At 43.6% G+C, this 27,633-nt stretch overlaps 1 protein-coding gene across 6 annotated transcripts in view; it reads left to right on the top strand.

Moving 5' to 3' along the window:
• ABCD2 (ATP binding cassette subfamily D member 2) overlaps positions 1-27,633 on the top strand; it is a 137,991-nt gene that overhangs the window by 32,905 nt on the left and 77,453 nt on the right. Inside the window, exon 1 of one of the 6 annotated variants that reach the window (XM_073573527.1) lies at positions 3,250-4,474. The exons of the other annotated variants lie outside the window; for them this stretch is intronic. Coding sequence (XP_073429628.1) covers positions 3,566-4,474 — 909 coding nt within the window. The 5' untranslated portion in view covers positions 3,250-3,565. Of the gene's footprint in view, positions 1-3,249; positions 4,475-27,633 lie in introns of those variants that run through there. 6 annotated transcript variants of the gene reach the window in all.

The raw sequence follows: 27,633 nt of genomic DNA, 5'->3' as shown, positions 1-27,633 counted from the left end.
AGTTAACTGGCGCATGCGCAGTCAGGCTTTTCGGCTTTGCCCACAGTTGGGCAAAGCATACTGCGCGTGCGCTAGCCAAGAATGCTTAGCGCACGCGCAACAAATGGCGGAGACCTTCTCCTATTCCTCAAAAAACTGCAGACGGCGGCCAAGGATGGGGAGGCGGCACACATCGGGAACATCGCCCATCAGACCGGACCGACCTCGTTTTCATCGCCTGCCAGAACAGGTGACAGATTCCCTTTAAGGAAATGGGCTTGGGTAGTATGCTTATCAATATACTGTCGCCTCACACTATTCCCCTCCCTCCTCATACTGTCTCCTCGAACATCCCCCTGTTCACCATACTGTCTCCTCATATATTTACCCCCTCACTATACTGTCTGCTCACACATACCCCTGACTCCCCCATACTGTGTCTGCACACATCCCATCACGCTCACTCCCCATACTGTGTCCACATACATTCACCCATTCGCCCCCCATACTGTCTGCACCCATCCCCCATACTGTTTCCTCATACATGCCCTTCATTTTGTGTCCTCAAATCTCCCCACACACATTAAATCCCCCCATCCCCAATCCCCCACACACATTAAGTACCCCCATCCCCACTCCAAATCCCTCACACACATTAAATAACCCCCATCCCCACTCCAAATCCCCCCACACATTAAGTATCCCACATCCCCACTCAATAACTCCCCGTCCCTACTCCCAAATCCCACCACACATTATGTACCCCCCACTCCAAATCCGCCCCACACATTATGTACCCCCCACGTTATGTATCCCCCATCCCCACTCAATAACCCCCGTCCCTACTCCCAAATCCACAATACATTATGTACCCCCCATTCCAAATCCCCCCACACATTAACCCCCATCCCCACTCATTAACCCCCCACACACTAACCCCCATCCCCACTCCAAATCCCTCCACACATTAACCCCCATCATCCCCACATTAACCCCCATCATCCCCACATTAACCCCCATCATCCCCACATTAACCCCCATCTCCACTCATTAACGCCCATCCCCACTCATTAACCCCCATCCCCACATTAAACCCCATCTCCACTCATTAACCCCCATCCTCACTCATTAACCCCCATCCTCACTCCAAATCCCCCCACACATTAACACCCATCCCCAATCATTAACCCCCAACTCCACTCATTAACCACAGTGGAGCACACTTACCACCAGCGTTCGCTCTGGGTGCCGGGGAGTGACATCAGCAGCGTGATCACATGACCTGATCATGCTGCTGACGTCGCTCTGACCTGGCGGTCAGAGCTTCAATTGTACTGGTGTCTATATAGACACCAGTACAATTGCTCCCTGGGAGCCGGCACGCGCACCTTCTCTGCGCCGGCTGTCAGCTTGACAGCTGACACAGAGAACCGCCGACTCCCAGGCCGGGGGGGTGGCAGAACGCAGCCGTCAAGGGAGTCACTGCGGACCGCTGCATTAGGCGGCCCGACTGCGCCCCCCCCCTGCCAGCTGCGCCCGGGGCAAATGCCCCGGCTGCCCCCCCCCTGGATACGCCTCTGGTCCATGGAAACGCACTGACATGTGCACAGTCCTATTCACTTGAATGGATCTACGTGTGTAAGTGTCTCTGGTATGTGTCAAAATTGTCACCACACGTATTGGCACACTGACATGTGAAAGCAGCCTAATGGATTTAAATTTTCAGATGTTCTTATGGTTATTAGTTTTTTTGGGAGAAAGAATAAGACTAAGTAATGGCTAATTTCTGAAAGACACGGTTCTAGTTTCTGACTAGTTTCTATGTATAATTGTAGCCAAAAGTTTTGTCGCTGGCACAAATTTTGGCTCTCACAAAGTTTGCTGCCTCAGTGTTTTTAAATTTTTTTATAAGATGTTTCTATGGTTACTGAAGTACAGTTATCAGCATTTCATAAGTTTTTACACCTATATTGAGAAATGCCGTACATCAAGTTTATGCAAAGACTCAATATTTACAGTGCTGACCATTACTTTTCAAGATTTCTGCAACTCCCCCTGGCCAAATCCTGACTGATGGCAACTCATTCTTGCCTAATCAGTATTTGAAGTTTATCAACATTTCTGTATTTTTGTTTGTCCACCCACTTTACGAGATCTGAGATTGACATAAAAAAATTTCACTGTTTTGTTCACTGAGCCACTTAGTTTTCAATTTGGCCTTGTGACATGGTCTCCATCATGCTGGAAAAAGAATTGTTCATCACCAAATTGCTCCTGGATCGCTTGGAGAAGTTGCTCTTGGAAAATGCTTAGATTTCAATCTTTATCCATGGCAGTGTTCTTAGTAGGCAAAATGGTGAGTGAGCCCATAGGTGAAAAGCAACCTTGTACAGTTAACATGAATCGTTACTGTTGGCATATCACAGGGAACATGTCGGCACTCCCCTTATTATTTTCCAATCATTCTTCCAGATGTCCCAATCAGTCTATAGGGGAAATAATCAGAGAAAATAACTTTGCAGGAAGTGCGGCGATTGGGCTATGGAGGACTGGGATAAAGTGATTTTCTCTGAGGAAGCCTCATTCAGATTGTTTTCACAGAACCATAGACTTGTATGGGTGATTTTGGTCTTAAGGCCCCTTTACATTTAGCGATGTACCAGCGATCCCGACCACGATATGACCCGGTCAGGATCGCTGGTGCATCGCTAAATGGTCACTAGTGAGCTGCCACACAGGCAGATCTCACCAGCGATGCCGCAGCGGTCGCACTTACCTCTTACCTCTCAGACGCGGCGAGTGTGACCGTCTTCCTCCTGCATCCATGGCTCGCTCGTCGGCGCCAGCAGGAAGCCGACGACGAGAAATGGACCAGGCCGATCTCGCGCAATCAGCAATAACCAGCGGGGGGGCCAGTCGGAGGTAAGTATCACACATAGTGATATCGCCAGCAATATCACTGCTGTGTCACAAAATCGGTGACGCTTTAGCGATATTGCTAGTGATATCGCTATGTGTAAAGCCCCCTTTAGACTTAGATAAAAAATGGCCAACGCTTTCAGAAATGGAAGCCATGCTGTCATTGGGTGCCCCGAAACCTAATAAAAGGTGCATTGTTTTGTGTTCAGCGCATAAATGCTGTGAATTTGGGTATATGTGCGGTGATATTGTCACTCAAGGCACATGTAGGTATGCTCATGTGAACTGGTCCTTATCGGTGATTGCTGGCAGTTCTATGGGGGCATCTGACTTGTGGTGGGCACTGTTGCCTGCCACTGATGAGACGGCCTGGATCTGCACTCATGATCAGGGCTCACCCCTGTGCCAGGCAGGGCAGCCCAGCTGTGGAGCATAATCCTCCTCTGCAGCATCTCGGCCACCGCCTGTCAGTGGCAGCAGGACGCAGCTTGATCCCTCTGCAGGCATTAGAGGGGGCGGGGCGTGGGCTCATTAGTGGTCTGTGGACGGATGCCGGAGCCCATCGGTGGAGATGTCATTATTCTGCATCTGCCCACATTATGCGGCTGCCGTGTAGCTCGGAGACATAAGCCTGGCCGTCATCGCATCAGCCAAGTGCAGGGGAGACATGGCACATATGCTGCATGCCACAGAGCGCTTGAAATGGGGGAGCAAGGAGGTCGCCTTAAAGAGGGCCGCCTTCTTGTTGGCAGCTGCCTACGGACTGAAGACCTTGTACCCCATCATCAGCAGACAGCTCCGGAGGAAGGAGCGCAGCCCTCGCAAGCACAGCTCCCAGGACCGGAGCAGCGGGCACGCTCACTCCTCCCCGGCTGTCAATGCGGCATTCTACCGGCAGCTGCTGGAGCTCCGGAAGGTGCTGTTCCCCAGGCTGGTGAGTAAGGAGCTGGGGCTGCTGTCCGTGCACTCGCTGGCTCTCATCTCCAGGACCTTCCTGTCCGTGTATGTGGCCGGACTGGATGGGAAGATCGTGAAGAGCATCGTGGAGAAGGAGCCGCGGAGCTTCCTGCTGCAGCTCATCAAATGGCTCCTGATCGCCATCCCTGCCACCTTTGTGAACAGTGCAATCCGCTACCTGGAGTGTAAGCTGGCGCTGGCGCTGCGCACCCGGCTGGTGGACCATGCCTACCAGACCTACTTCACCGACCAGACCTACTACAAGATCATCAACATGGACAGCAGGTTGGCCAACCCCGACCAGTCCCTCACCGAGGACATCATGATGTTCTCCCAGTCCATAGCACACTTGTATTCCAACCTGACTAAGCCTATCCTGGACGTGGTGCTGACATCCTACACCCTCATCCAGACTGCCAGATCAAGGGGAGCTAATCCCCTGGGGCCTACACTGCTGGCCGGCCTGGTGGTGTACGCCACTGCCAAAGTGCTCAAAGCTTGCTCCCCCAAATTTGGCAAACTGGTGGCAGAAGAAGCCCAAAGGAAAGGTTACCTGCGCTATGTGCACTCCAGGATCATAGCTAATGTGGAGGAGATCGCCTTCTACAGAGGCCATAAGGTAAGGCAGGCATGGAGATCAGGGAGGGAAATGCGAGAGGCCCTGGGAAGAAGATGCTGCTATTGTCATGCTGATCTGCCCTTCCCCCACCTCATTATGTGCTTCAGTTTCCTCACGAAATTTAAAACTGTCTAGGAAACCGTGTTCCTGCTGTTATAGGACATGAGATGTGGGCAGCATGGCAGTCATGGGTACAGGCATGCCAGCTGACTATACATCATGGGTGCATTATGGATGGATGGGTACATTACAGATAGATGGGTGCATTAATATTATTATTTATTATTATAGCACCATTTATTCCATTATGGATGGATGGGTGCATTATGGATGGATGGGTGCATTATGGATGGATGGGTGCATTATGGATAGATGGGTGCACTGTGGATAGATGGGTGCATTATGGATAGATGGGTGTATTATAGATGAGTGCATTATGGATAGATGGTGCATTATGGATAGATGGGTGCACTATGGATAGATGGGTGTATTATAGATGGGTGCATTATGGATAGATGGGTGCATTATGGATGGATGGGTGCATTATGGATGGATGGGTGCATTATGGATACATGGGTGCATTATGGATAGATGGGTGCATTATGGATAGATGGGTGCACTGTGGATAGATGGGTGCATTATGGATAGATGGGTGTATTATAGATGGGTGCATTATGGATAGATGGGTGCATTATGGATAGATGGGTGCACTATAGATAGATGGGTGAATTATGGATAGATGGGTGCATGATGGATGGGTGCATTATAGATAGATGGGTGCACTATGAATGGATGGGTGTATTATAGATGGGTGCATTATGGATAGATGAATGCATTATGGATACATGGGTGCATTATGGATACATGGGTGCATTATGGATACATGGGTGCATTATTCCATGGGTGCATTATGGATATATGGGTGCATTATGGATATATGGGTGCATTATGGATATATGGGTGCATTATGGATATATGGGTGCATTATAGATAGATGGGTGCATTATGGATGGATGGGTGAATTACAGATAGATGGGGGCATTATGGACAGATGGTGTATTATAGATAGTTGGGTGGAATTATGAATAGATGGGGGCATTATGGATACATGGGGGCATTATGGATACATGGGGGCATTATGGATACATGGGGGCATTATGGATACATGGGGGCATTATGGATACATGGGGGCATTATGGATACATGGGGGCATTATGGATACATGGGTGCATTATGGATACATGGGTGCATTATGGACACATGGGTGCATTATGGACGGATGGGTGCATTATGGATGGATGGGTGCATTACGGATGGATGGGTGAATTACAGATAGTTGGGTGGAATTATGAATAGATGGGGGCATTATGGATACATGGGGGCATTATGGATACATGGGGGCATTATGGATACATGGGTGCATTATGGATACATGGGGGCATTATGGATACATGGGGGCATTATGGATACATGGGGGCATTATGGATACATGGGTGCATTATGGATACATGGGTGCATTATGGATACATGGGTGCATTATGGATGGATGGGTGCATTATGGATGGATGGGTGCATTATGGATGGATGGGTGCATTACGGATGGATGGGTGAATTACGGATAGTTGGGTGGAATTATGAATACATGGGGGCATTATGGATACATGGGGGCATTATGGATACATGGGGGCATTATGGATACATGGGGGCATTATGGATACATGGGTGCATTATGGATACATGGGTGCATTATAGATAGATGGGTGCATTATGGATGGATGGGTGAATTACAGATAGATGGGGGCATTATGGACAGATGGTGTATTATAGATAGTTGGGTGGAATTATGAATAGATGGGGGCATTATGGATACATGGGGGCATTATGGATACATGGGGGCATTATGGATACATGGGTGCATTATGGATACATGGGTGCATTATGGATACATGGGTGCATTATGGATACATGGGTGCATTATGGATACATGGGTGCATTATGGATACATGGGGGCATTATGGATACATGGGGGCATTATGGATACATGGGGGCATTATGGATAGATGGGTGCACTATGGATAGATGGGTGCATTATGGATAGATGGGTGCATTATGGATAGATGGGTGCATTATGGATGGATGGGTGCATGATGGATGGATGGGTGCATGATGGATGGATGGGTGCATGATGGATGGATGGGTGCATTATGGATACATGGGTGCATTATGGATAGATAGGTGCACTGTGGATAGATGGGTGCATTATGGATAGATGGGTGTATTATGGATACATGGGTGCAATGTGGATAGATGGGTGTATTATGGATACATGGGTGCACTATGGCTAGATGGGTGCACTATGGCTAGATGGGTGCACTATGGATAGATGGGTGCATTATAGATAGATGGGTGAATTATGGATAGATGGGTGCATGATGGATGGGTGCATTATAGATAGATGGGTGCACTATGAATGGATGGGTGTATTATAGATGGGTGCATTATGGATAGATGAATGCATTATGGATACATGGGTGCATTATGGATACATGGGTGCATTATGGATACATGGGTGCATTATGGATATATGGGTGCATTATGGATATATGGGTGCATTATAGATAGATGGGTGCATTATAGATAGATGGGTGCATTATGGATGGATGGGTGCATTACGGATGGATGGGTGAATTACGGATAGTTGGGTGGAATTACGAATAGATGGGGGCATTATGGATACATGGGGGCATTATGGATACATGGGGGCATTATGGATACATGGGGGCATTATGGATACATGGGGGCATTATGGATGCATGGGGGCATTATGGATGCATGGGGGCATTATGGATGCATGGGGGCATTATGGATGCATGGGGGCATTATGGATGCATGGGGGCATTATGGATGCATGGGGGCATTATGGATGCATGGGGGCATTATGGATGCATGGGGGCATTATGGATGCATGGGGGCATTATGGATGCATGGGTGCATTATGGATACATGGGTGCATTATGGATACATGGGTGCATTATGGATACATGGGTGCATTATGGATACATGGGTGCATTATGGATACATGGGTGCATTATGGATACATGGGTGCATTATGGATACATGGGTGCATTATGGATACATGGGTGCATTATGGATACATGGGTGCATTATGGATGGATGGGTGAATTACAGATAGTTGGGTGGAATTATGAATAGATGGGGGCATTATGGATGGTTGGGTGCATTATGGATAGATGCTTGCAGTTTTGTGTATTTTGCATTTCTAGCAAACATCAAACTGTAACATTTGTACAGAACTAACCTTCACCCCTGGATACATGTCCACCAGCCCTCCTATAGCTTAAAATTGCAGTAACTACATTATATACGTGACAGCAGAGTTTGTTTTCACCACCTTTTTGCTGTATTAAACAGCCTGTTTACAGATGTGTGATAAAGGGTGAGATATGTGTCACCACAAAGCGAGGCAGATCAGCCACTTAGCTTGGTGACAACCTTCATAATGGAAATTCTATTTCATCTGAGACATTCATATACCTTTTTATTATAACTTTCCTTAAAGGAGTTGTCCAGTGAAAACACGTTATCACCTAACTGCAGGATAGGTGATAACTTGCTGATAGGTGGGTGGAGATTGATGGACCCGCATCGATTGGCAAAATGGGTACACTTTATCCACAATGGAGAACTTTTATCCCTGTTACAAAATGGTGCGGCAGATTGGACACCTGACCACCTCTCTATTCATTCTCTATGGGGCTGTCAGGAATAGCTGAGCACAGCTCTCGGCAGTCCCATAGGGAATTTAAGGAACAGAGACCACCATGCGCACTGCTGCTCCAGTCTACCTGGCATTTAAGCTCCCTGTTCTGCCGATCAGTGCTGGTCCCCCACCGATCAACAAGTTATCATTTATCCTATGGATAGTGTATAAACTATTTTAGTGGACAACTCTTGTAAAGATAGACATTTACGGTATACTCCTACGCTTTATACTTGTAAATATAGACGTTTATACTTCTACGGTTCCACCATTGCATGAAAAATTATAAAATGAACCTTGCTCCAACACTGTGGTAGGGTAAATGTCAGCAGTGGCACTGACTCAGCACCCATAATAAAGGTGTGAACAAATATAGAAACTTTTCTCTGCATCAGACAGTTGATGTCATTTATTGAATATTAGAATGTTGGTGTGATATACAGTATGCAATGATATTTGGCAGAAAATAAATGAACTTCATTATGGAAACAAGAATGATCCTATGGCCAACTCTTAGATTCTCTTGTTAAGAAAAGTCATTGGAAAATACAGGCGCTTCTCACAAAATTAGAATATCATCAAAATTTAATTTATTTCAGTTCTTTAATACAAATAACACCAGCTTGAAATATGATTTTAAAAAACGAAATGTTGGCCTACTGAAACGTATGTTCAGTAAATGCACTCAATACTTGGTCAGGGCTCCTTTTGCATCAATTACTGCATCAATGTGGCGTGGCATGGAGGCGATCAGCCTGTGGCACTGCTGAGGTGTTATGGAAGCCCAGGTTGCTTTGATAGCAGTCTTCTTCAGCTTGTCTGCATTGTTGGGTCTGGTGTCTCTTATCTTCCTCTTGACAATACCCTATTGATTCTCTATGGGGTTAAGGGAAGGTGAGTTTGCTGGCCAATCAAGCACAATGATACTGTTGCTTTTAAACCAGGTATTGGTACTTTTGGCAGTGTGGACAGGAGCCAAGTCCTGCTGGAGAATGAAATTTCCATCTCCAAAAAGCTTGTCGGCAGAGGTAGAGCTTTAAACTAGAACAACATGGGAAGGGAAGCAAAAGACCAGAAAAAGCCATACACCTGACAAATGCTATTGAGAACTATGCTATTAGAAGTGTAAAGGAAGAACAAAGACAAAAGAATCTAATTAATAAAAATATTGGAGAAAGCGAAACCAATCACAAACTAAAATGTTTCTATACTAATGCACAAAGCATGGGCAACAAACAAGGAGAATTGGAACTACTAACACAGGAAAAGAAATATGATGTAATTGGAATCACTGAAACTTGGTGGGACAATACACATGATTGGAATACAAGACTAGAAGGATACAACTTATTTGCAAGAAACAGACTTGATAAACGAGGAGGAGGTGTCGCATTGTATGTTAGAAACGCGTATATCTGCACAGAGATTTAAGCTTCAGAGACTGGGAGTTCTGTGGAAACTGTTTGGGTAAGAATACAAGGACAGAACAATGGAAAGGACACCATTGTAGGCATTTACTACAGGCCGCCTGTGCAAGCTGAAGATATGGATGAACTCTTTATGCATCAAATGGCCAAGTTCTCCAAAAAATATGACATAGTTGTCATGGGAGATTTCAACTATCCAGACATTTGTTGGGAATCTCTCTCAGGCAAAACTAACAGGTCAAGGAAATTCTTATCCTCTCTTGCTGACAGCTTTATCTTCCAAAAGGTAGGGGAGTAAACAAGGGGAACTGCTACCTTGGATCTAATCCTTATAAACGAGGAAATGGTTGAGGAGGTAAAAGTGACTGGGACCCTAGGAGGTAGCGACCATGCTATTTTAGAATTTTGGATAACTAGAGGAGGAAGACCTGTGAAGACTCAGACGTCAAGGTTAGATTTCAGAAAGGCAGATTTTAAGGGATTCAGAAAGAGAATTGGAGGGATCCAATGGCTGGATATCCTTAAAGACAAAAATGTCCAGGAAGGATGGGAAATCTTGAAAAATTAAATTCTCAAAGAACAATTGTTAACAATTCCGAAAAGAGGGAAGAATAGGAAGCATTTAAGGAAGCCAGGATGGATGAACACAGAACTTAAGCACATGCTAAAAAGGAAGAAAAAAATGTTTATAAAATGGAAAGAGGGAGGCATATCTAAAGAAGAATATAATGCTGTCTGCAGAACCTGCAGGGCACAAATCAGATTAGCTAAAGCTGACAATGAATTGAGGCTTGCAAGAGATGTCAAAAGCAATAATAAAGGTTTTTGGGGATATGTCAAAAGTAAAAGAAAAGTCAAAGATGCTTAGGATTTTTACAGGATGAAAATGATGAAATGGTAAGACAGGATGTTGAGAAGGCCGAACTTTTAAATTCCTATTTTGCATCTGTTTTCTCTCAGAAAGGAAATGTAACATCAACTGTTCTTCACTGTCCTATTAAGGGAATAGAAGAATCGAGGATATCTATAAACAGAAAGATAGTGAGGAAACACTTAGCTAACCTAAATGAATTCAAGTCTCCAGGTCCAGATGAATTACACCCCAGAGTACTGAAGGAGATAGCAGAAGAAATTTTTGAACCCCTCTCCATAATCTTTGAAAATTCTTGGAGAACAGGAAAAGTCCCAGAAGACTGGAGATGAGCAAATGTTGTCCCTATCTTCAAAAAGGGGAAGAAGGTGGACCCAGGCAACTATAGGCCGGTGAGTCTGACTTCTATACCAGGAAAGATCTTTGAACAAATTATTAGACAACATGTATGTACCTGGATAAGAATGAAGTGATTAAACAGAGTCAGCATGGGTTTGTAACTAATAAGTCATGTCAGACTAACTTAATTTCCTTCTATGACGGAATCACTGATTCAAGGAAATGCTGTAGATATAGTATACTTTGTCAAATGCATTGCTGAAGTCAAGATATCTCATACAATCCTTATTGAAAAAATGACTAAGTATGGAATGGACAAGGCAACTCTTAGGTGGATTCATAACTGGCTTAGTGATCGGACCCAAAGAGTGGTCGTAAATGGCTGCACATCCAGTTGGAAGAATGTCTCAAGTGGGGTACCACAGGGCTCTGTCCTGGGCCCTGTATTGTTCAACATCTTTATCAACGATTTAGATGAAGGAATTGAGGGTAAACTGATTAAATTTGCTGATGACACAAAGCTAGGAGGGATAGCTAATACTAGAGAAGACAGAGAGAGGATTCAAAAAGATATAAATAAACTGGAGAAGTGGGCAGCAACTAACAGAATGGTTTTTAACAGGGAAAAATGCAAAGTACTACATCTGGGCAATAAAAATGAAAAAAGCATATACAGAATGGGAGTAATAGGGCTAAGCAACAGCACATGTGAAAAAGACTTGGGTATACTAATAGATCACAGACTGAATATGAGTCAACAGTGTGATGCAGCAGCAAAAAAGGCAAATGCAATTCTAGGATGTATTAACAGAAGCATACAGTCTAGATCACGTGAAGTCATTATTTCCCTCTACTCCTCTTTGGTCAGACCTCATCTGGAATATTGTGTCCAGTTTTGGGCACCACATTTTAAAAAAGACATCAACAAACTGGAGCAAGTTCAGAAAAGAGCAACCAGAATGGTGACCGGTCTGCAAACCCTGTCTTATGAGGAAAGGTTGCAGGATTTGGGATTGTTTAGTTTGCAAAAGAGAAGACTGAGAGGAGACTTAATAGCTGTCTACAAATATCTAAAGGGCTGTCACATTGTAGAAGGATCAACTTTATTCTCATTTGCACAAGGAAAGACTAGAAGCAATGGGATGAAACTGAATGGGAGGAGACACAGATTAGATATTAGAAAAAACTTTTTGACAGAGTGATCAATGAGTGGAACAAGCTGCCACGAGAAGTGGTGAGTTCTCCTTCAATGGAAGTCTTCAAACAGAGGCTGGACAGACATCTGACTGGGATGATTTAGCGAATCCTGCTTTGAGCAGGGGCTTGGACCAGATGGCCCAGGAGGTCCCTTCCAACTCTACGATTCTATGATTCTAAGTGCTCTAAAATTTCCTGGTAGACGGCTGTGCTGACTTTGTTCTTGATGAAACACAGTGGACCTACACCATCAGATGACATGACTCACCAAACCATCACTGATTGTGGAAACGTCACACTAGACCTCAAGAGCAGCTTGGATTTTGGCCTCTCCACTCTTCCTCTAGACTCTGGGACCTTGATTTCCAAATGAAATACAAAATTTACTTTCATCTGAAAACAACACCTTGGACAACTGAGTAACAGTCCAGTTCTTTTTCTCCTTCTGGCCCAGATAAGACGCTTCTGGCGTTGTCTAATGGTCATGAGTGGTTTGACACAAGGAATGCGAGACTTGTAGCCCATGTCCACCTGTGTGTTGGTTTTTGAAGCAATGACTCCAGCAGCAGTCCACTCCATGTGAATCTCCCCCAACTTTTTGAATGGCCTTTTCTTAACAATCCTTTCACGGCTCCTGTTATCCCGGTTGCTTGTGCACCTTTTTTCTACCACACTTTTTCCTTCCACGCAACATGCTTGATACAGCACTCTGAACAGCCAGCTTCTTTAGCAATGACTAGTTGTGGCTTACCCTCCTTGTGAAGTGTGTCAATGACTGCCTTTTGGACATCTGTCAAGTCAGCAGTCTTCCCCATGATTGTGGAGCCTACTGAAACAGACTAAAGGACCGTTTTAAATGCTTAGGAAGCCTTTGCAGGTGTTTTTTGTTAATTCTAATTTACTGAGATAATGACTTTTGGGTTTTCAATGGCTGTAAGCCATAATCATCAACAGTAACAAATAAACACTTGAAATAAATCACTCTGCTTGAAAGGACTTTGTATAATATATGAGTTTCACTTTTTGCATTGAAGAACTGAAATGCATTAATTTTTTGATCATATTCTAATTTTGTAAGAAGCACCTGTAGTTACCTGTTTTTAATAATTTATTAGGGAGTCTTTGAAGACCCCCAATGAATAATTGTTTGGCATTGTTGCTAAGTAACGTAAGCTTTGACCAAAGAAGAACACTAAATATCCTGATTTTCACAATCTTGTGGACAGTTTGACTGTGTCAATGTGCCATTCACATCAAATAATGGCGTCACTAGAGACAGTGGCCTTTGTTTCTCCTCAGTACGTTTCATAAGTAGGTCTCTTTTAAACCCTATAGCTGTAGTTATAGTTCACAGAGACCAAGGGATTTTTTAGTCAAAAGTCTATGATAGCCAAATTCTCAGCACATTTGTTTCCACCAAAACAGATTATAATATTATTTTGACACAGAATAGGATGCAGTTTACAGATATATAAATGGCTGAAGACTATGTGAGTGGCTATATTTAATTTGTCCAATGCGAAAGCCTGGATTGAAAAGATGAAATCCATAAATATGCATGAATGAAGTTCAAAGTGACTAGATAATAAAATCTGGTTAGAGTATAATTATGAATACAGACACATAAAGAATGTAATACAATACATACTAGTTATTCATAATAGTCAATAAATAGGGCAAAGAACATAATTGAAATAAATGAACATTACAAAAATAATACCACATGATTCAATATACGGTACATTAAAGTGCAGCCAAATAAGTCACTTGATTAAAGTGCATAAAAAAACAAACAATAATATCAATTCATAGACTGCACCATAATCCATAATTTGCCACACAGACCAGGAAAAGTAAAGGAAAGTTGCTTCCTCCTTAATTAGAGGATAATAAATCTAGAGACAAGAACAACACAAAATGAAAATCCAATCACAGAAGTAAAGTATTTTCTAAACAGGGAACAAAGCGAAGTTTTTCACTGAGTCAGTTGTGTGCCATAATGCCCAATGTCAAAATCCAGCAGCATTCCAATTGTACCAATCCTTATTATTTTCTTGTAACCTTTTAAATATGACGACTCACATGTAATGTCTGCCGGGGCCTCCACATGGTTCCCTTACTCCCACAATGTGGGAATGCTGGCTTACTCACCCTGCTGCTGCCCTGGCTGCAGCAGTGTACTCGTAAGCTTCATTCTCCTCCCGTGTGCGCGCCGCTGGAACCTACTGCACCTGTATTCCTGTATCCAAATCTTTAAACTGCATCTACAGTACCTATACCCGGTCTCCTCTTCCCGATGTGGCCATCCCTGTGTCCATTGTCCCTGGTCCTAATGCTGCCAGCTCCAGAATATATCCCAATATCTACGTGCATGAACAAGAACCTATCTTAAATTTCCAAGTTGTGCATACAGTCCATCCGTCTCCATTACCTGCTTGTAGTGCCTGCCTAGGAATGGTACCTGGCGGCTACCTGCAGCCCAGTCTGTCTCCACTATGAGGAGATCCAGCAAACACCAGGTAACCACTTAGCTACGCCCCTTCCTAGGCAAGTACGGCCCTGTGGCACAGTGGGTCTACGAACCACATGCGCCACCTGCCGGCGTGACATCACATAGTTTTCAACATTATAGCACTCATTGTGCACATGCCTGGTGGAGCCCAATGATTATGGCATTCTCATGGGATGCACTTGGGTCATTGATATCAGAGGAAGTTTACCTTTTTCTTATGCAAGACACATTATTCATGGCATGAATGACACTGATCATGCACCTTAGTACAGACGCCTCATACCACAGGCCGGTAATGTTTTATAAAGGGACATTACACACTTCCCTGTTGTTCCCCACGTTATCTAGAAGACGAACTGTGTGTTGGGGTTGCACAGTGACATTACACTTACAAGTAAGCACATTATTACTACATTCTGCCATTCCTAAATAAAGTATTTTCTGAGCTAGATGTATAGAATCAGTGTAACTTTCGGTGGATATCCAGCACTCTAATGATGGCTTAGGGTGTGACTTAGAATTATAACCCTTATTGTTCAGACTGTTTACTATCAATGAACCTACTCCTTAATGATTATTCCTCCTGCAATCATGATAGTCACCATTCTATGTGATGGACATTTGTAATTGCATTTATTTATATGTGCTTGAATTCTTCACCCTGGACCTAATTTTTGGAAATATATTTGTTAGGAACGGCGGAACGCACTAAATAAAATAATAAAGTGCGTTCGCCGCTCGGGGTCCACCTTGCAGAAGGTGTTATAACTGCTGCTGAGTAATGGCAGACGTGCTATATAGCGGTATAATGCGCACGGGGTTAAACGTCACCCAGGTGCGCAGAGCAATCACTGCTTAATCACAGTGATGCCAGTAAGGGTAAACACAAAAAGGCTGAGCCTGTTAGTGTCACAGGTCTCAGATATATGCACACACTGTCAGGAACACCGCACTGAACTTGCTCACTGAGCCAGTGCGCGTGTCCTGAGTAAAGCGAACAGTGCTCAAAGATACCCGTGGAGCGGGCAGCAGCCGAGTAGATGCGTACTTCAGAGCTGCAGGACCTGAAGCACGTGACTGCTAGGGGCGTGGCCTAAACTCCACAGAGCTAGGAGCTGCAAGATAACTCCTAGCAGGGTAACTGTGAGACAAAGTTACCAGGGGGCATAGACAGGGAGAATTGTCAAGACGTAGCCAATGAGTCACACACAGAGATAGCTGCAAAGGTACAAGAGGGGCAAGCAGAGAGTAGTTAGGTCACAGGCAATGAGTCATACACAGAGATAATAACGCAGTACAAAATCAACAGGCAAACTCACAACGGGAAACAGAACCGGGTCAGAACCATTTAAACAAGCTATAGCAACAAACAGGCACACAGGGGTCAGCACACTAGGCCAAAGGCAAAAGTATAACTGGCAGGGATTGAAGCTCCCCAGGGGTTTAAGAAGCTCTCCCAGAACCAGAAAGAGGCCACAATCATTAACCCCAGGTGTGCAGGTCAAAACCTGCACCGAGCTCCAGACGTTAACCCCAGGTGTGCAGCTCAAAAACCTGCACTGGGATCATGACACACACGGTATCAGGTCACAGGTGCAGGACCAAAGGCAGAAGGAACTGCATCCATCTAGACCTACCGTGTGTGCGGCGTCGCTACTGCGGGCGCCAAAGAGAGCTGCAACTGCAGCGCGACGTAGGACACTGCCACGAGACGATAGTGCCGTGAGGAGTAGCACAATCGGACGCTAGTGTAGAGGCGCGGTGTGCACAGTGGCCTAAGGCTTGCCACTGACTGGCGCTGACTGCTCAACTAATTCCCTATCCACATGCGTAATATCAGAGGGAAGGGGTTTCAAATGAGTCAGTCACCAGAATCATACATCTGTCACCATTCACACATCTAGCAAGTAATGTCTATACTAGTGCATGGCCGAACGGTCATACGCGCTTTTTATAGCCGTGCGGGACCTTCCAGATCTCCGAGATGGACCAATGAGATCTGCAGCAGGACCTGGGCACATGACTCCCGATCTCCAATGGGAATAGTCTCGTGAGCATGCCCAGTAGGAGCACAGAGGAACTTAGTCTGTGGAATGGTCTGCTGTAAAGAAATCTTCTGTGCAGTAGATAGACAGCAGGAGACCACAGATTGTGAGGCTCTGGATTCCTGCAGAGCAGACGCAGAAACCTGACACCTAACAATATCTTTATGTATTTTTTTTAATATTTTTATTATATCTTTGAGGTCTCTATATAGCTATAAATTATATATGATTCTGGTGTTCTATTATTCTGGAGTGTAAACTCAGTGTTATTACTGATTTAGAGGAGTTACTTTTTGTCCCTTTGACCAAACGCCAGTTAGTCATTTGGTCTATCTAATAGTGCTCAATCTTGGTTTAGAGTGGGGAAAAAAAGTATTTAATCAGTCACCAATTGTGCAAGTTCTCCCACTTAAAAAGATGAGAGAGGCCTGGAATTGACATCATAGGTAGACCACAACTATGAGAGTCAAAATGAGAAAACAATTTTATTTTGCAAATTATGGTGGGAAAAAAAGCATTTGGTCACTAAAAAACTTGCAAGATTTCTGTCTCTCACAGACCTGTAACTTCTTTGAAAGGCTCCTCTGTCCTCCACTCATTACCTGTAGTAATGGCACCTGTTTGAACTTATCATCAGTATAAAAGAAACCTGTCCACAACCTCAAACAGTCACACTCCAAACTCCACTATGGTGAAGACCAAAGAGCTGTCGAAGGACACCAGAAACAAAATTGTAGCCCTGCACCAGGCTGGGAAGACTGAATCTGCAATAGGCAAGCAGCTTGGTGTGATGAAATCAACTATGGGAGCAATAATAAGAAAATGGAAGACATACAAGACCACTGATAATTTCCCTCGATCTGGGGCTCCACGCAAGATCTCACCCCGAGGGGTCAAAATGATCACAAGAACGATGAGCAAAAATCCCAGAACCACACGGTGGGACCTAGTGAATGACCTGCATAGAGCTGGGACCACAGTAACAAAGGTTACCATCAGTAACACACTACGCCGCCAGGGACTCAGATTCCTGCAGTGCCAGACGTGTCCCCCTGCTTAAGCCAGTACATGTCCGGGCCAGTCTGAAGTTTGCTAGAGAGCATTTGAATTATCCAGAAGAGTTTTGGGAGAATGTCATATGGTCTGATGAACCAAAAGTAGAACTGTTTGGTAGAGACAAAACTCATCGTGTTTGGATGTAACTCAGCATTCTGTCTCCTCCAAAGAACACCATACCTACTGTAAAGCATGAGGGTGGCAACATCATGCTTTGGGGCTGTTTCTCTGCAAAGGAACCAGGACCACTGATCAGTGTACATGAAAGAATGAAAGGGGCCATGTATCGAGAGATTTTGAGTGCAAACCTCGTTCCATCAGCAATGGCATTGAAAATGAAACGTGGATGGGTCTTTCAGCATGATAATGATCTCAAGCAAACCGCCAGGGCAATGAAGGAGTGGCTTCGTAAGTAGCATAAGAAGGTCCTGGAGTGGCCTAGCCAGTCTCCAGATCTCAACCCCATAGAAAACCTTTGGAGGGATTTGAAAGTCTGTGTTGCCCAGCGACAGGCCCAAAACATCATTGCTCTAGAGGAGATCTGCATGGAGGAATGGGACAATATAGCACCAACCCACCAACAGTGTGTGTCAACCTTGTGAAGACTTACAGAAAACGTTTGTCTGCCAACAAAGTATATATAACAAAATATTGAGATGAACTTTTGTTAATGACCAAATACTTATTTTCCACCATAATGTGCAAAATAAATCTTGCCAAATCAGACAAGGTGATTTTCTGGATTGGTTTTCTTATTTTAACTCTCATAGTTGTGGTCTACCTATGATGTCAATTACAGGCCTCTCTCATCTTTTTAAGTGGGAGAACTTGCACAATTGGTGGCTGATTAAATACTTTTTTCCCCACTGTATATTTAGTATTATATGATCCTCACACAAATTATACTATACGTGAAATGAAGAATGGTGTGGGATATTGCCATTTCTGTGACCTTTCTCTGTAATCTATGACATTAATAATTAATAACCAGTATGTAATATAAGAATGACTGTGGCATAAAATACTAGAAAGTATTTAAATCCTTTATGCTTTGGTGATTTTGATATTATCTAATCAAATTGTACAGTTATATAAATGTATTTAGTTTTATATTTTGTGATCCTTAGAGAATGTGTAGTGTTGTTTCAGAGATATATCTGGATTTCAGGCAGTAAAATAGATGCCTGCTGTAAACAAGTTCTAAAAGTTTGTTCTTATGTTCCAAGCTATTCTAACACTCAGAGAAAGCTGAGCATTTAGATCATCTACTTACATCATAAATTATGCTGTCAAATTCTACATTTAAAATTAGATGGGAACTGTAATTTCAAAAAGCTATCTATAAATCGATAGTATAACTGAATATAATAAACTTTGTAATATATCTTATCAGAGAAATATGCTTCTTTCTGCTCTTACGAGCCACTTTTTTTCCCGTATGAACTCATTATCCACAGTGATATGTCTGGCTACATGAGTAATTAAGCTCTATGGAAGGGGGATAGGAGAGAGGATCAGAGTAAGAAAACAGACGGTGACAGATGAGGCTGAGCTTTCTAACAAGCCTTTTACCTAACCCAAGCCCTGGATTCACACCTACACTGCATAGTCCTGCTGTATTGTTTCCTTCATTTGCTACTGCTACTGTCCCTGTCTTCATTCTAAAGCCTCTTTCACACTTCAGTCTTTTGACGTCAGTTCTAAACCATCAAAGTGTGAAAAAACGGATCTGCTGCATATTTGCCAAAAACTGATGCATCGGATCCTTTTTTTGGACGGATCCGTCGCAGCAGCCAGTGTATGAAATTTAGAGGAACAGAAGTCTGGAAAAGGAGAGAGAGAGAGAGGTTTTTTGTGCCAGAACGGCTTTTGGGGTTAAATTAAATGAATGCTTAGTTTAAAAAAGCGGAATCCGTTGCCGGATTTCGTCATTTGACGGATTGCAACGGATCCGCCGCTCGTAGGCTTCCATTCTAGCCAATGGCGGACTGCGACGGATCCTTCACAATCCGTCTTTTCAACGCAGACATAAAACGTTACAAAGTCCGTCTACTCCAGACGGCGGACGCTGAAATTCTGACGGATCCGTTAAAAAAACGGATGCAATGGACGACCATCCTTCGCAATCCGCCACTAATGCAAGTCTATGAGAAAAAAACGGATTCCGCCAAAAAAAAGACGATTTGTTTTTTTCAAAAAAGGGCGAATTTTGACTGACGTCAAAAGACTGAAGTGTGAAAGAGGCCTAAGGAACAAGGAGCACAGGAATACCTCTCTGTGTGCTGTGATGTGTAAGGAACAAATCATAGAAGCCAGTCTCCTCCCACCATTGCAAATTATGAGGTAGAGGCCTTAGAAAAGGGAAAACTGTTGAAAATGCAGAATCTAAAACATACTGTGACATGTAAAACTTTAGGGACCCATGGTAATAATTATTGTTTTTGTGACTAGTTAAGCAAGTTGAAGATTAAATGTTCTCAAAAAGATTACACATTTTCTTCGTATTTTAGGCATACAAATATATTATATTATAAAAATGTCAAAAAGAAAAATAGGCCAATGCAAAAGTTTGGGCACCTGGCATGGTTAGTACCTAGTAGCACCCCCTTTTGAACGTACCACAGCTTGCAAACGTTTTTTGTAGTCAGCCAAAAGTCTTTCAGTTCTTGTTGGAGCGATTTTCATCCATTCTTCCTTGGAAAATTCTGTGAGATTCCTGGGTCGTCTTGCATGCACTGCTCTTATGAGGTCTAGCTACAGAGTTTCAATAACATTCAGATCAGGGTATTTGGAGGGCCATTTTAAATCTTCAGCTTACTCCTTTTGAGGTAGTTTATTGTGTATTTTGACGTAGGTTTAGGGGATCATTATCCATTTGTGGAAGCCATCCTCTTTTCAACTTCTTTTTTTTACAGATGATGTTATGTTTGCATCAAGAATTTGTTGAAATTTCATTGAATCCATTCTTCCCTCTACCTGTAAAATGTTCCCTGTGCCTTTGGCTGCCCTACAACCCCAAAGCATGAGTGATCCACCCCCATACTTAATAGTTTGCAAGATGTACTTTTCCTGAAATTCTTTGCCATTTTTTTCTCCACACATACCTTTGATTATTGTGGCCAAAGAGTTCTATTTTAACTTCATCGGTCCGCAGGATTTGTTTCCAAAATGCATCAGGCTTGTTTAGATTTTCTTTTGCATGCTTCTGACTTAATTTTATGGTGATAACGCAGGAGAGGTTTTTTCTGATTATACTTCCATGAAGGCTATATTTCTGCAGGTGTCTCTGAACAGTAGAGCAATGTAACACAACTCTAGAGTTTGCCAAATCTTTCTGAAGGTCCTTTGTGGGCCTCCACCATTTTCATTTTCAGAGTGCTACGCAACTGCTTTGAAAAACCCATGACTGCTGTTTTTTAGCACAGGTTAGAGAAGGATGAGTTTTTATAAAGCTAGGAAATTTGCATCACCTGGTCTTTCCTAACAATGATAGTGAATAAGCCATAACCCTAATAGGCTAATTAAGGTCTGACACCTTTGTCAAATTTATCTGAGCACACATATATCCAATATATATGTATTTATTTTTTTCCTAAAATACAAAGGAAATGTTTAATATTTAACTTTAGGCCTTTTAGAGATCATTTCATCTTCAACTTGCTTAAAGAAAACTGTCACCTGTTTTGGCCGCTATAAGATGCGGTCACTGCCTTTTGGGGCTCATCTACAGCATTCTATAATGCTGTAGATAAGCCCACAATCCGACCTGAAAGATAAGAAAAATAAGTTTTATTATACTCACCCGGGGGGGGGGGGGGCGGTCCTGTGCAGTCAGGCCCGATGGGAGTCTCAGGTCCTAGTCCGGCGCCTCCCATCTTCTTGCGATGCCGCCCTCCTGTTTGCTCTATGGTTCTCTGGCATCGCACTCCTGCACAGGCGTACTTCTCTGCACTGTTGAAGGCAGAGCAAAGTACTGCAGTGCGCAGGCGCTGGGCCTCTATGACCTTTCCCAGTGCCTGCGTACTGCAGTACTTTGGTCTGCCCTCAACAGGGCAGAGAAGTGCGTCTGCACAGGAGCGTGATGCCGGGAAACAATGAAGGAAGCAGGAGAGCAGTGTTGCAAGAAGATGGGAGGCGCCAGACCTGTACCTGCAACACTCATCGGGCCTGACTGCACCGGACCGCCCCCCCGGGTGAGAATGAAAAAGCTTATTTTTCTTATCTTTTAGGTCAGACTGGGGGCTTATCTATTATAGAATGCTGTAGATAAGCCCTGAAAGGCAGTGTTATTCCTCGTAGGCACACAACCGCATAATTTAAAAAATTCCTTGAACGTATAGTTGCCCTTTAACCCCTTTACATCCTTAGACGTATTCATACGTCCAGGTTGCCTGGTACTTAACGACCTTGCACTTAGGGAGACATCCAGGTAATTTTCTCGGCACAGAGGCAGTGCACGCGATCACCACCAGGTTTCAATTGATTCTGACAGATGGCACTTGGCTCTCAGTGCCAGGAGCGGTGCCCACACTGCTCACAACACTTTAACCCTCTAAATGCTGCGATCACAGCATTTAATGAGCAGGCAGATGGAAGAAAGCCCCTTTGCCCATGGATCGGAGCTCCAATGTTCAGTACATGATCTAACTAACTTGTATCTGCAACACTAACAGGTAAGGCTATGTGCACACGTAGTTTTAGGTGCTGCGGATTTGTTCGTGTGGATTTGGAAAAATCCGCAGGTCAAAAGACCTGCGATTTACCTGCGGATTAGCCTGCGGTTTAGCCCTGCGGTTTCACACCTCTACAATGGAGAAGGTGTGAAACCGCTGCGGATTCCACACAAAGAATTGACATGCTGCGGATTTGAACCCGCAGCAGATCCACAGCATGTGCACAGTGTTTTCCATTTTACCATTGAAAACAATGGTACCGTACAACGCAGCTAAATCTGCTGCGGTTCCGCAGAGCCAAAAACACTGCGGATCCGCAGCAGAATCCGCAACGTGTGCACATAGCCTTATAAGCTATAGGAATACCTTATAACTGCAAACAGAGTGCTGAAAGTCCAGGTCCCATAGTAAGACTAAGTGAAAAAGTATAAGAAAAAAGTGGAAAAAAAAATGTAAAAATATATTTTTTTTAAACCGTAAAATAATAATTATGATAATAAATATATACATTTAGGCTGTGTGCAGACGCTGCGGATTAGGTGCGGATTCATCCGCGCGGATTTTGTAAAATCCGCAGGTGAAACCGCAGGTCAAAAGACCTGCGGTTTTACCTGCGGATTGCTCTGCGGTTTTGCCCTGCGGTTTTCCATCTCCTCAAATGGAGGAGATGGCAAACCGCAGGAGAATCCGCAGAAAGAATTGACATGTCAATTCTTTCTGCGGATTGAAAACCGCAGATAATCCGCGCGGAAAATTCCGCACCGTCTGCACTGCGGTTTTTGATTCCCATAGGGAATCATGGTACTGTACACCGCAGCAAAAACTGCTGCGGGTCCGCAGCGGCCAAAACCGCTGCGGAACCGCAGCAAAATCCGCAGCGTGTGCACACAGCCGTATTGAACCCATAAACAAATATTATTATGAAAAAAAACAATAAAAGTACACATATTTGGTATTGCCATGTCCCGACCTATAAAACTGTCCCTCTAGTTAACCCCTTTGGTGAACACCGTAAAAAAATAAAAAACGAGGCAAAAAACGATGCTTCATCATCATACCGCTGAACAAAAAGTGGAATAAAACGCAAACAAAAAGATGACTGTAAATAAAAATGGAATCCCTGAAAACGCCATCTTGTCTTGCAAAAAACAGAGCTGTATGGCGGCTTATCATATAAACTTATAACTCTCAGAATAAAGCGATGCAGAAATGATTTTTTTTTATAAAAAGTTTTTATTGTGTAAAAGCGCCAAAACATAAAAAAAGATATAAATGGTGTATCGCTAGAGATGAGTGACTTTGCCTTTTTTAGGGTCGAGTCGGGTTTCATGAAACCCGACTTTCTCAAAAGTCGAGTCGAACGAAATCGTCCGACTATAGGGAAAAGTCGGGAAACACGAAATCCAATGCAAGTCAATGTAGAGAAAAGTCGGCAGTGAGTGGAGGACTGTAAACACACCTAGCATGAATTTTAACCCGAGGCGGCGAAATCTCTCTCTCTTCTCTCTCTCCCTCTCTCTCTCTCCCACTCCAGCTACGCTCCCATTACACTCCGCTCCGCTTCTCTCATTGGCTGAAAAAAGTCACGTGCAAGCATTCGGCGAAACCCGACTTTGACGCTTGGGTCGCCGACCGCATGGCCAACTTCACACTGTGGTCGGGTTTCGTTTCATGAAACCCGACTTTGGCGAAAGTCGGCGACTTTTGAATCTGACCGACCTGTTTTGCTCAACTCTAGGTATCGCTGTAGTCATACTTACTCTAAGAATAAAGCTGCCTTATCGATTTTACCACAGGCGGAACAACATAAAAAAAAATACTGAAGTTTTTGTTTATTCTGCCTCCCAAAAATCCGAACGGAAAACAATCAAAAAATGTCATGTGGCCGAAAATAGTACTAATAAAGACATCAACTTGTCCTGCAAAAAACAGGTCCATTTTTCCTGTTACACTTGCAAAAGTAAAACAATTTGGGTCTAAAGTAAAATTTTTGTGACAAAAAGTTAAATGTTAACTGTTAAACGTGATTTTGTGAATCTTGTTGGAAAAATGAGAAATCGCGGTCACTTTTTGACCCTTATAACATCCTAACAAAAAAATTATGTTTCAAAAATTGCGCTGATGTAAAGTCGACATGTGGGAAATGTTATTTATTAACTATTTTGTGTGACTTTTTGATTTAAGGGCATAAAGTTTGAAAATTGCAAAATTTTCACCAAATTTCTATCTTTTTCCCAAATAAGCACAAGTTATATCGAATAAATTTTTATCACTATCGTGAAGTACAATATGTTGCGATCTCAGAATCAGTGGGATCCATTGAAGCGTTCCAGCGCTATAATAACCTCATAATAAAGTGACAGTGTCAGAATTGTAAAATTTGGCCTGTCCAGGATGCTGGTGGTAAAGAGGTTAAAGAATAGAAATCTTTTACTAGAAAACTCATTGGATGATGTTTAGATGCGGTTTATCCCACTGATCCAGTAACGTAAACGTGCGCATACAAATTACAGCAAAGTCGGCTGACCTCCTGACTTCAGCGGGATCAGATGACTATTTTATTTGTATGGGGGCATCCTCACTTTCTCCCGATAAATGATATCTGGATAGAGAAAGATTGGGAATGTGGAATTTCAGCATCTGACCCTTTTTGTTTTCGGAAGAGTGAGATGTGCGGAAATGTGTTTTTCATATGCCGTATTGAGTATGCATGTCTATGTACAGGAAGGTTGAATGGAATAGATATTGGCCAAATTGCTATTGAAGTAACAGCCTTGTAATATTTCTGTTTAACTAGATATGTATAACAATGGGAGCAATACTAAACCTGCGCAGAAAGTCCTTTGTTAAATGTGTATCGGTGCACATCCTACTATTGGCAGTTCTTGTGGGTGAAATCCAAAAATGGAAGAAAAGCAATAGGGCAGCACAAAGTTCAGAGCGCTTAGTACATCAGTGCAAATAGCGGCAATGTTTGGGACAGTGATGCTCTCTAGTAAAGTGGAGTTGGATGTTGAATTGGGACAGTTGGTTGCTGTGCTGCATAATGCATTAGTAGTAGTGGTGGTAAAATTGTTGACAGCTTATAGAAATGTGATCTACTGCAATCAAAAACCATCCACTTATTTATTTACCTTCTGGCTTAATACACAAATACACTAGTGCTGACTTTTACTTGTATTCCTAAGGCCTCTTTCACACTTCCGTTTTTTACAATCAGTCACAATCCGCCAGGTTGTGAAAAAAAACGGATCCTCAAAATTTTTTTGAGGATCCGTTTTTTTCCCATTGACTTGCATTAATGGCGGATTGTGACGGATTGCTGTCCGTTGCATCCGTTTTTTGTGAGGATCCGCCAAAAGTTACTGTCCGTCACCATCCTCAAAAATTTCAAAACGGAGCTTGTAACGTTTTTTTCTCTGGCGGATCCTGCAAACACTGATTTAACCCGAATTTCTTTCTGGGTGCCGGACAAAAAAAAAAAAAAATTCTCTCTCTCTCTCTCTCTCTCTCTCTCTCTCTCTCTCTCTCTCTCTCTCTCTCTCTCTCTCTCTCTCTCTCTCTCTCTCTCTCTCTCTCTCTCTCTCTCTCTCTCTCTCTTCCTTTAAATTTCTTCATTTTCAGGATCCGTCTGAAAACGGATCCTGTGCCATCCGTTCACATCAGTTGGGAACGGATCCGCTTGTCCGCCTTTTTGGCGGATTATAACTGATGCAAAAAACTGAAGTGTGAAAGAGGCCTAAGCAAATTATGACAATTGCAGCAAAATATCTTTTAGAATTTGTTTAGGTAATTTCTAGTTAAAATGACCATTATATATTTATTATTGTTTCATGAGTGTCAGGAACCAGGTAATATCTTATTTTAAATTAAACTAACTGAAGCCTTAACCACAAAATTTCTTGGGGGGGGTTTAGAATTTAGTGTTTTAATTTTTTCACCTGTAAAATTAATTTGTTTGTACCTAAAAACAAATCAACAACAGTTATATTTGTATGCATCCCCAATTGTACATTTAAATATTTAATAGGGGTCTTCCCACTTAGGACCTCTCAATATGAGCCCTAGAACAGATATGTTGCCAAATATCTGTCCTTTTATTACACTAATTGAAATGGGCATCTTAGGGTATGTTCACACGCTGCGGATGTGTGGGGTGCGGATTTGGCCGCGCGGATTTTGTAAAATCCGCAGGTCAAAAGACCTGCAGTTTTAACTGCGGATTGCTCTGCGGTTTTGCCCTGCGGTTTTTCATCTCAATGGAGGAGATGGCAAACCGCAACGGAATCCGCAGAAAGAATTGACATGTCAATTCTTTCTGCGGTTTCAAAACCGCAGAAAAACCACGCGGAAAAATCCGCACCGTCTACACTGCGGTTTTGTATTCCCATAGGGAATAATGGTACTGTACACCGCAGCAAAAACTGCTGCGGACCCGCCGCTGCCAAATCCGCTGCGGAACCACAGCAGAATCCGCAGCGTGTGCACACACCCTTATACTGCATTTTCTCTGCAGGGGATGTGTATGGCTGGCTGCAGCTTCCTTGGCAATAACTGTGAATCTCATGGGTTATGAACCGCAGCGATCAGGAATTGTTCTGTTGACAAGATAGTTTGAAAGAGGGCCTATCACCAGGAATACTTTGTGAAACAGATTGGATATTCCTGATGATAATGTGAGGGTGATCTCTTAGGCTGTGTGCAAACATTGCGTATTTTTTGCGTGTTTTTCCGCTGCGGAATCGTTGCGAAAACGCAAAAAAAACACATCCCATGCAATCCTATGGGATTCCGCAATGCTGTGCTAATGCTGCGGATTTTTCCGCTGCGGAATCGCATAGCGGAAAAATCCACAGCATGCCCATTCTTTTGGCGGAATCGCAACGATTCCGCACCAATAGGAGTGCATTGATCCGCTTACTTTCCGCATGTGGCTATGCCCACCATGCGCAAAGTAAGCGGATCATGTGCGGATGGTACCCAGGGCCTGGAGGAGAGGAGACTATCCTCCAGGCCCTGGGTACCATAATCCTGTAAAAAAAAAAAAAAATAGTGATATACTCACCCTCCGGCAGCCCCCGGAGTCCTTCCCGCCTCTCACCACGCTGCCGGCATCTTCCGGTCCCAGTAATGCTTTGCGCGAATGAACGCTGACGACGTCGCACTCTCGCGACTCAGGTCCTTTGCGCAAAGTATTACTGGGACCGGAAAATGTCGGGAGCGCCGCACAGCAGATCGGGGGCCGTTGGAAGGTGAGA

The sequence above is a fragment of the Dendrobates tinctorius genome, unplaced genomic scaffold (genome assembly GCF_039654945.1).
Source record: "Dendrobates tinctorius isolate UK_male_01 unplaced genomic scaffold, ASM3965494v1 ptg000035l, whole genome shotgun sequence".
In the NCBI taxonomy this organism is placed as follows: domain Eukaryota; kingdom Metazoa; phylum Chordata; class Amphibia; order Anura; family Dendrobatidae; genus Dendrobates; species Dendrobates tinctorius.
This window is presented reverse-complemented; position numbering and strand designations above follow the sequence as displayed.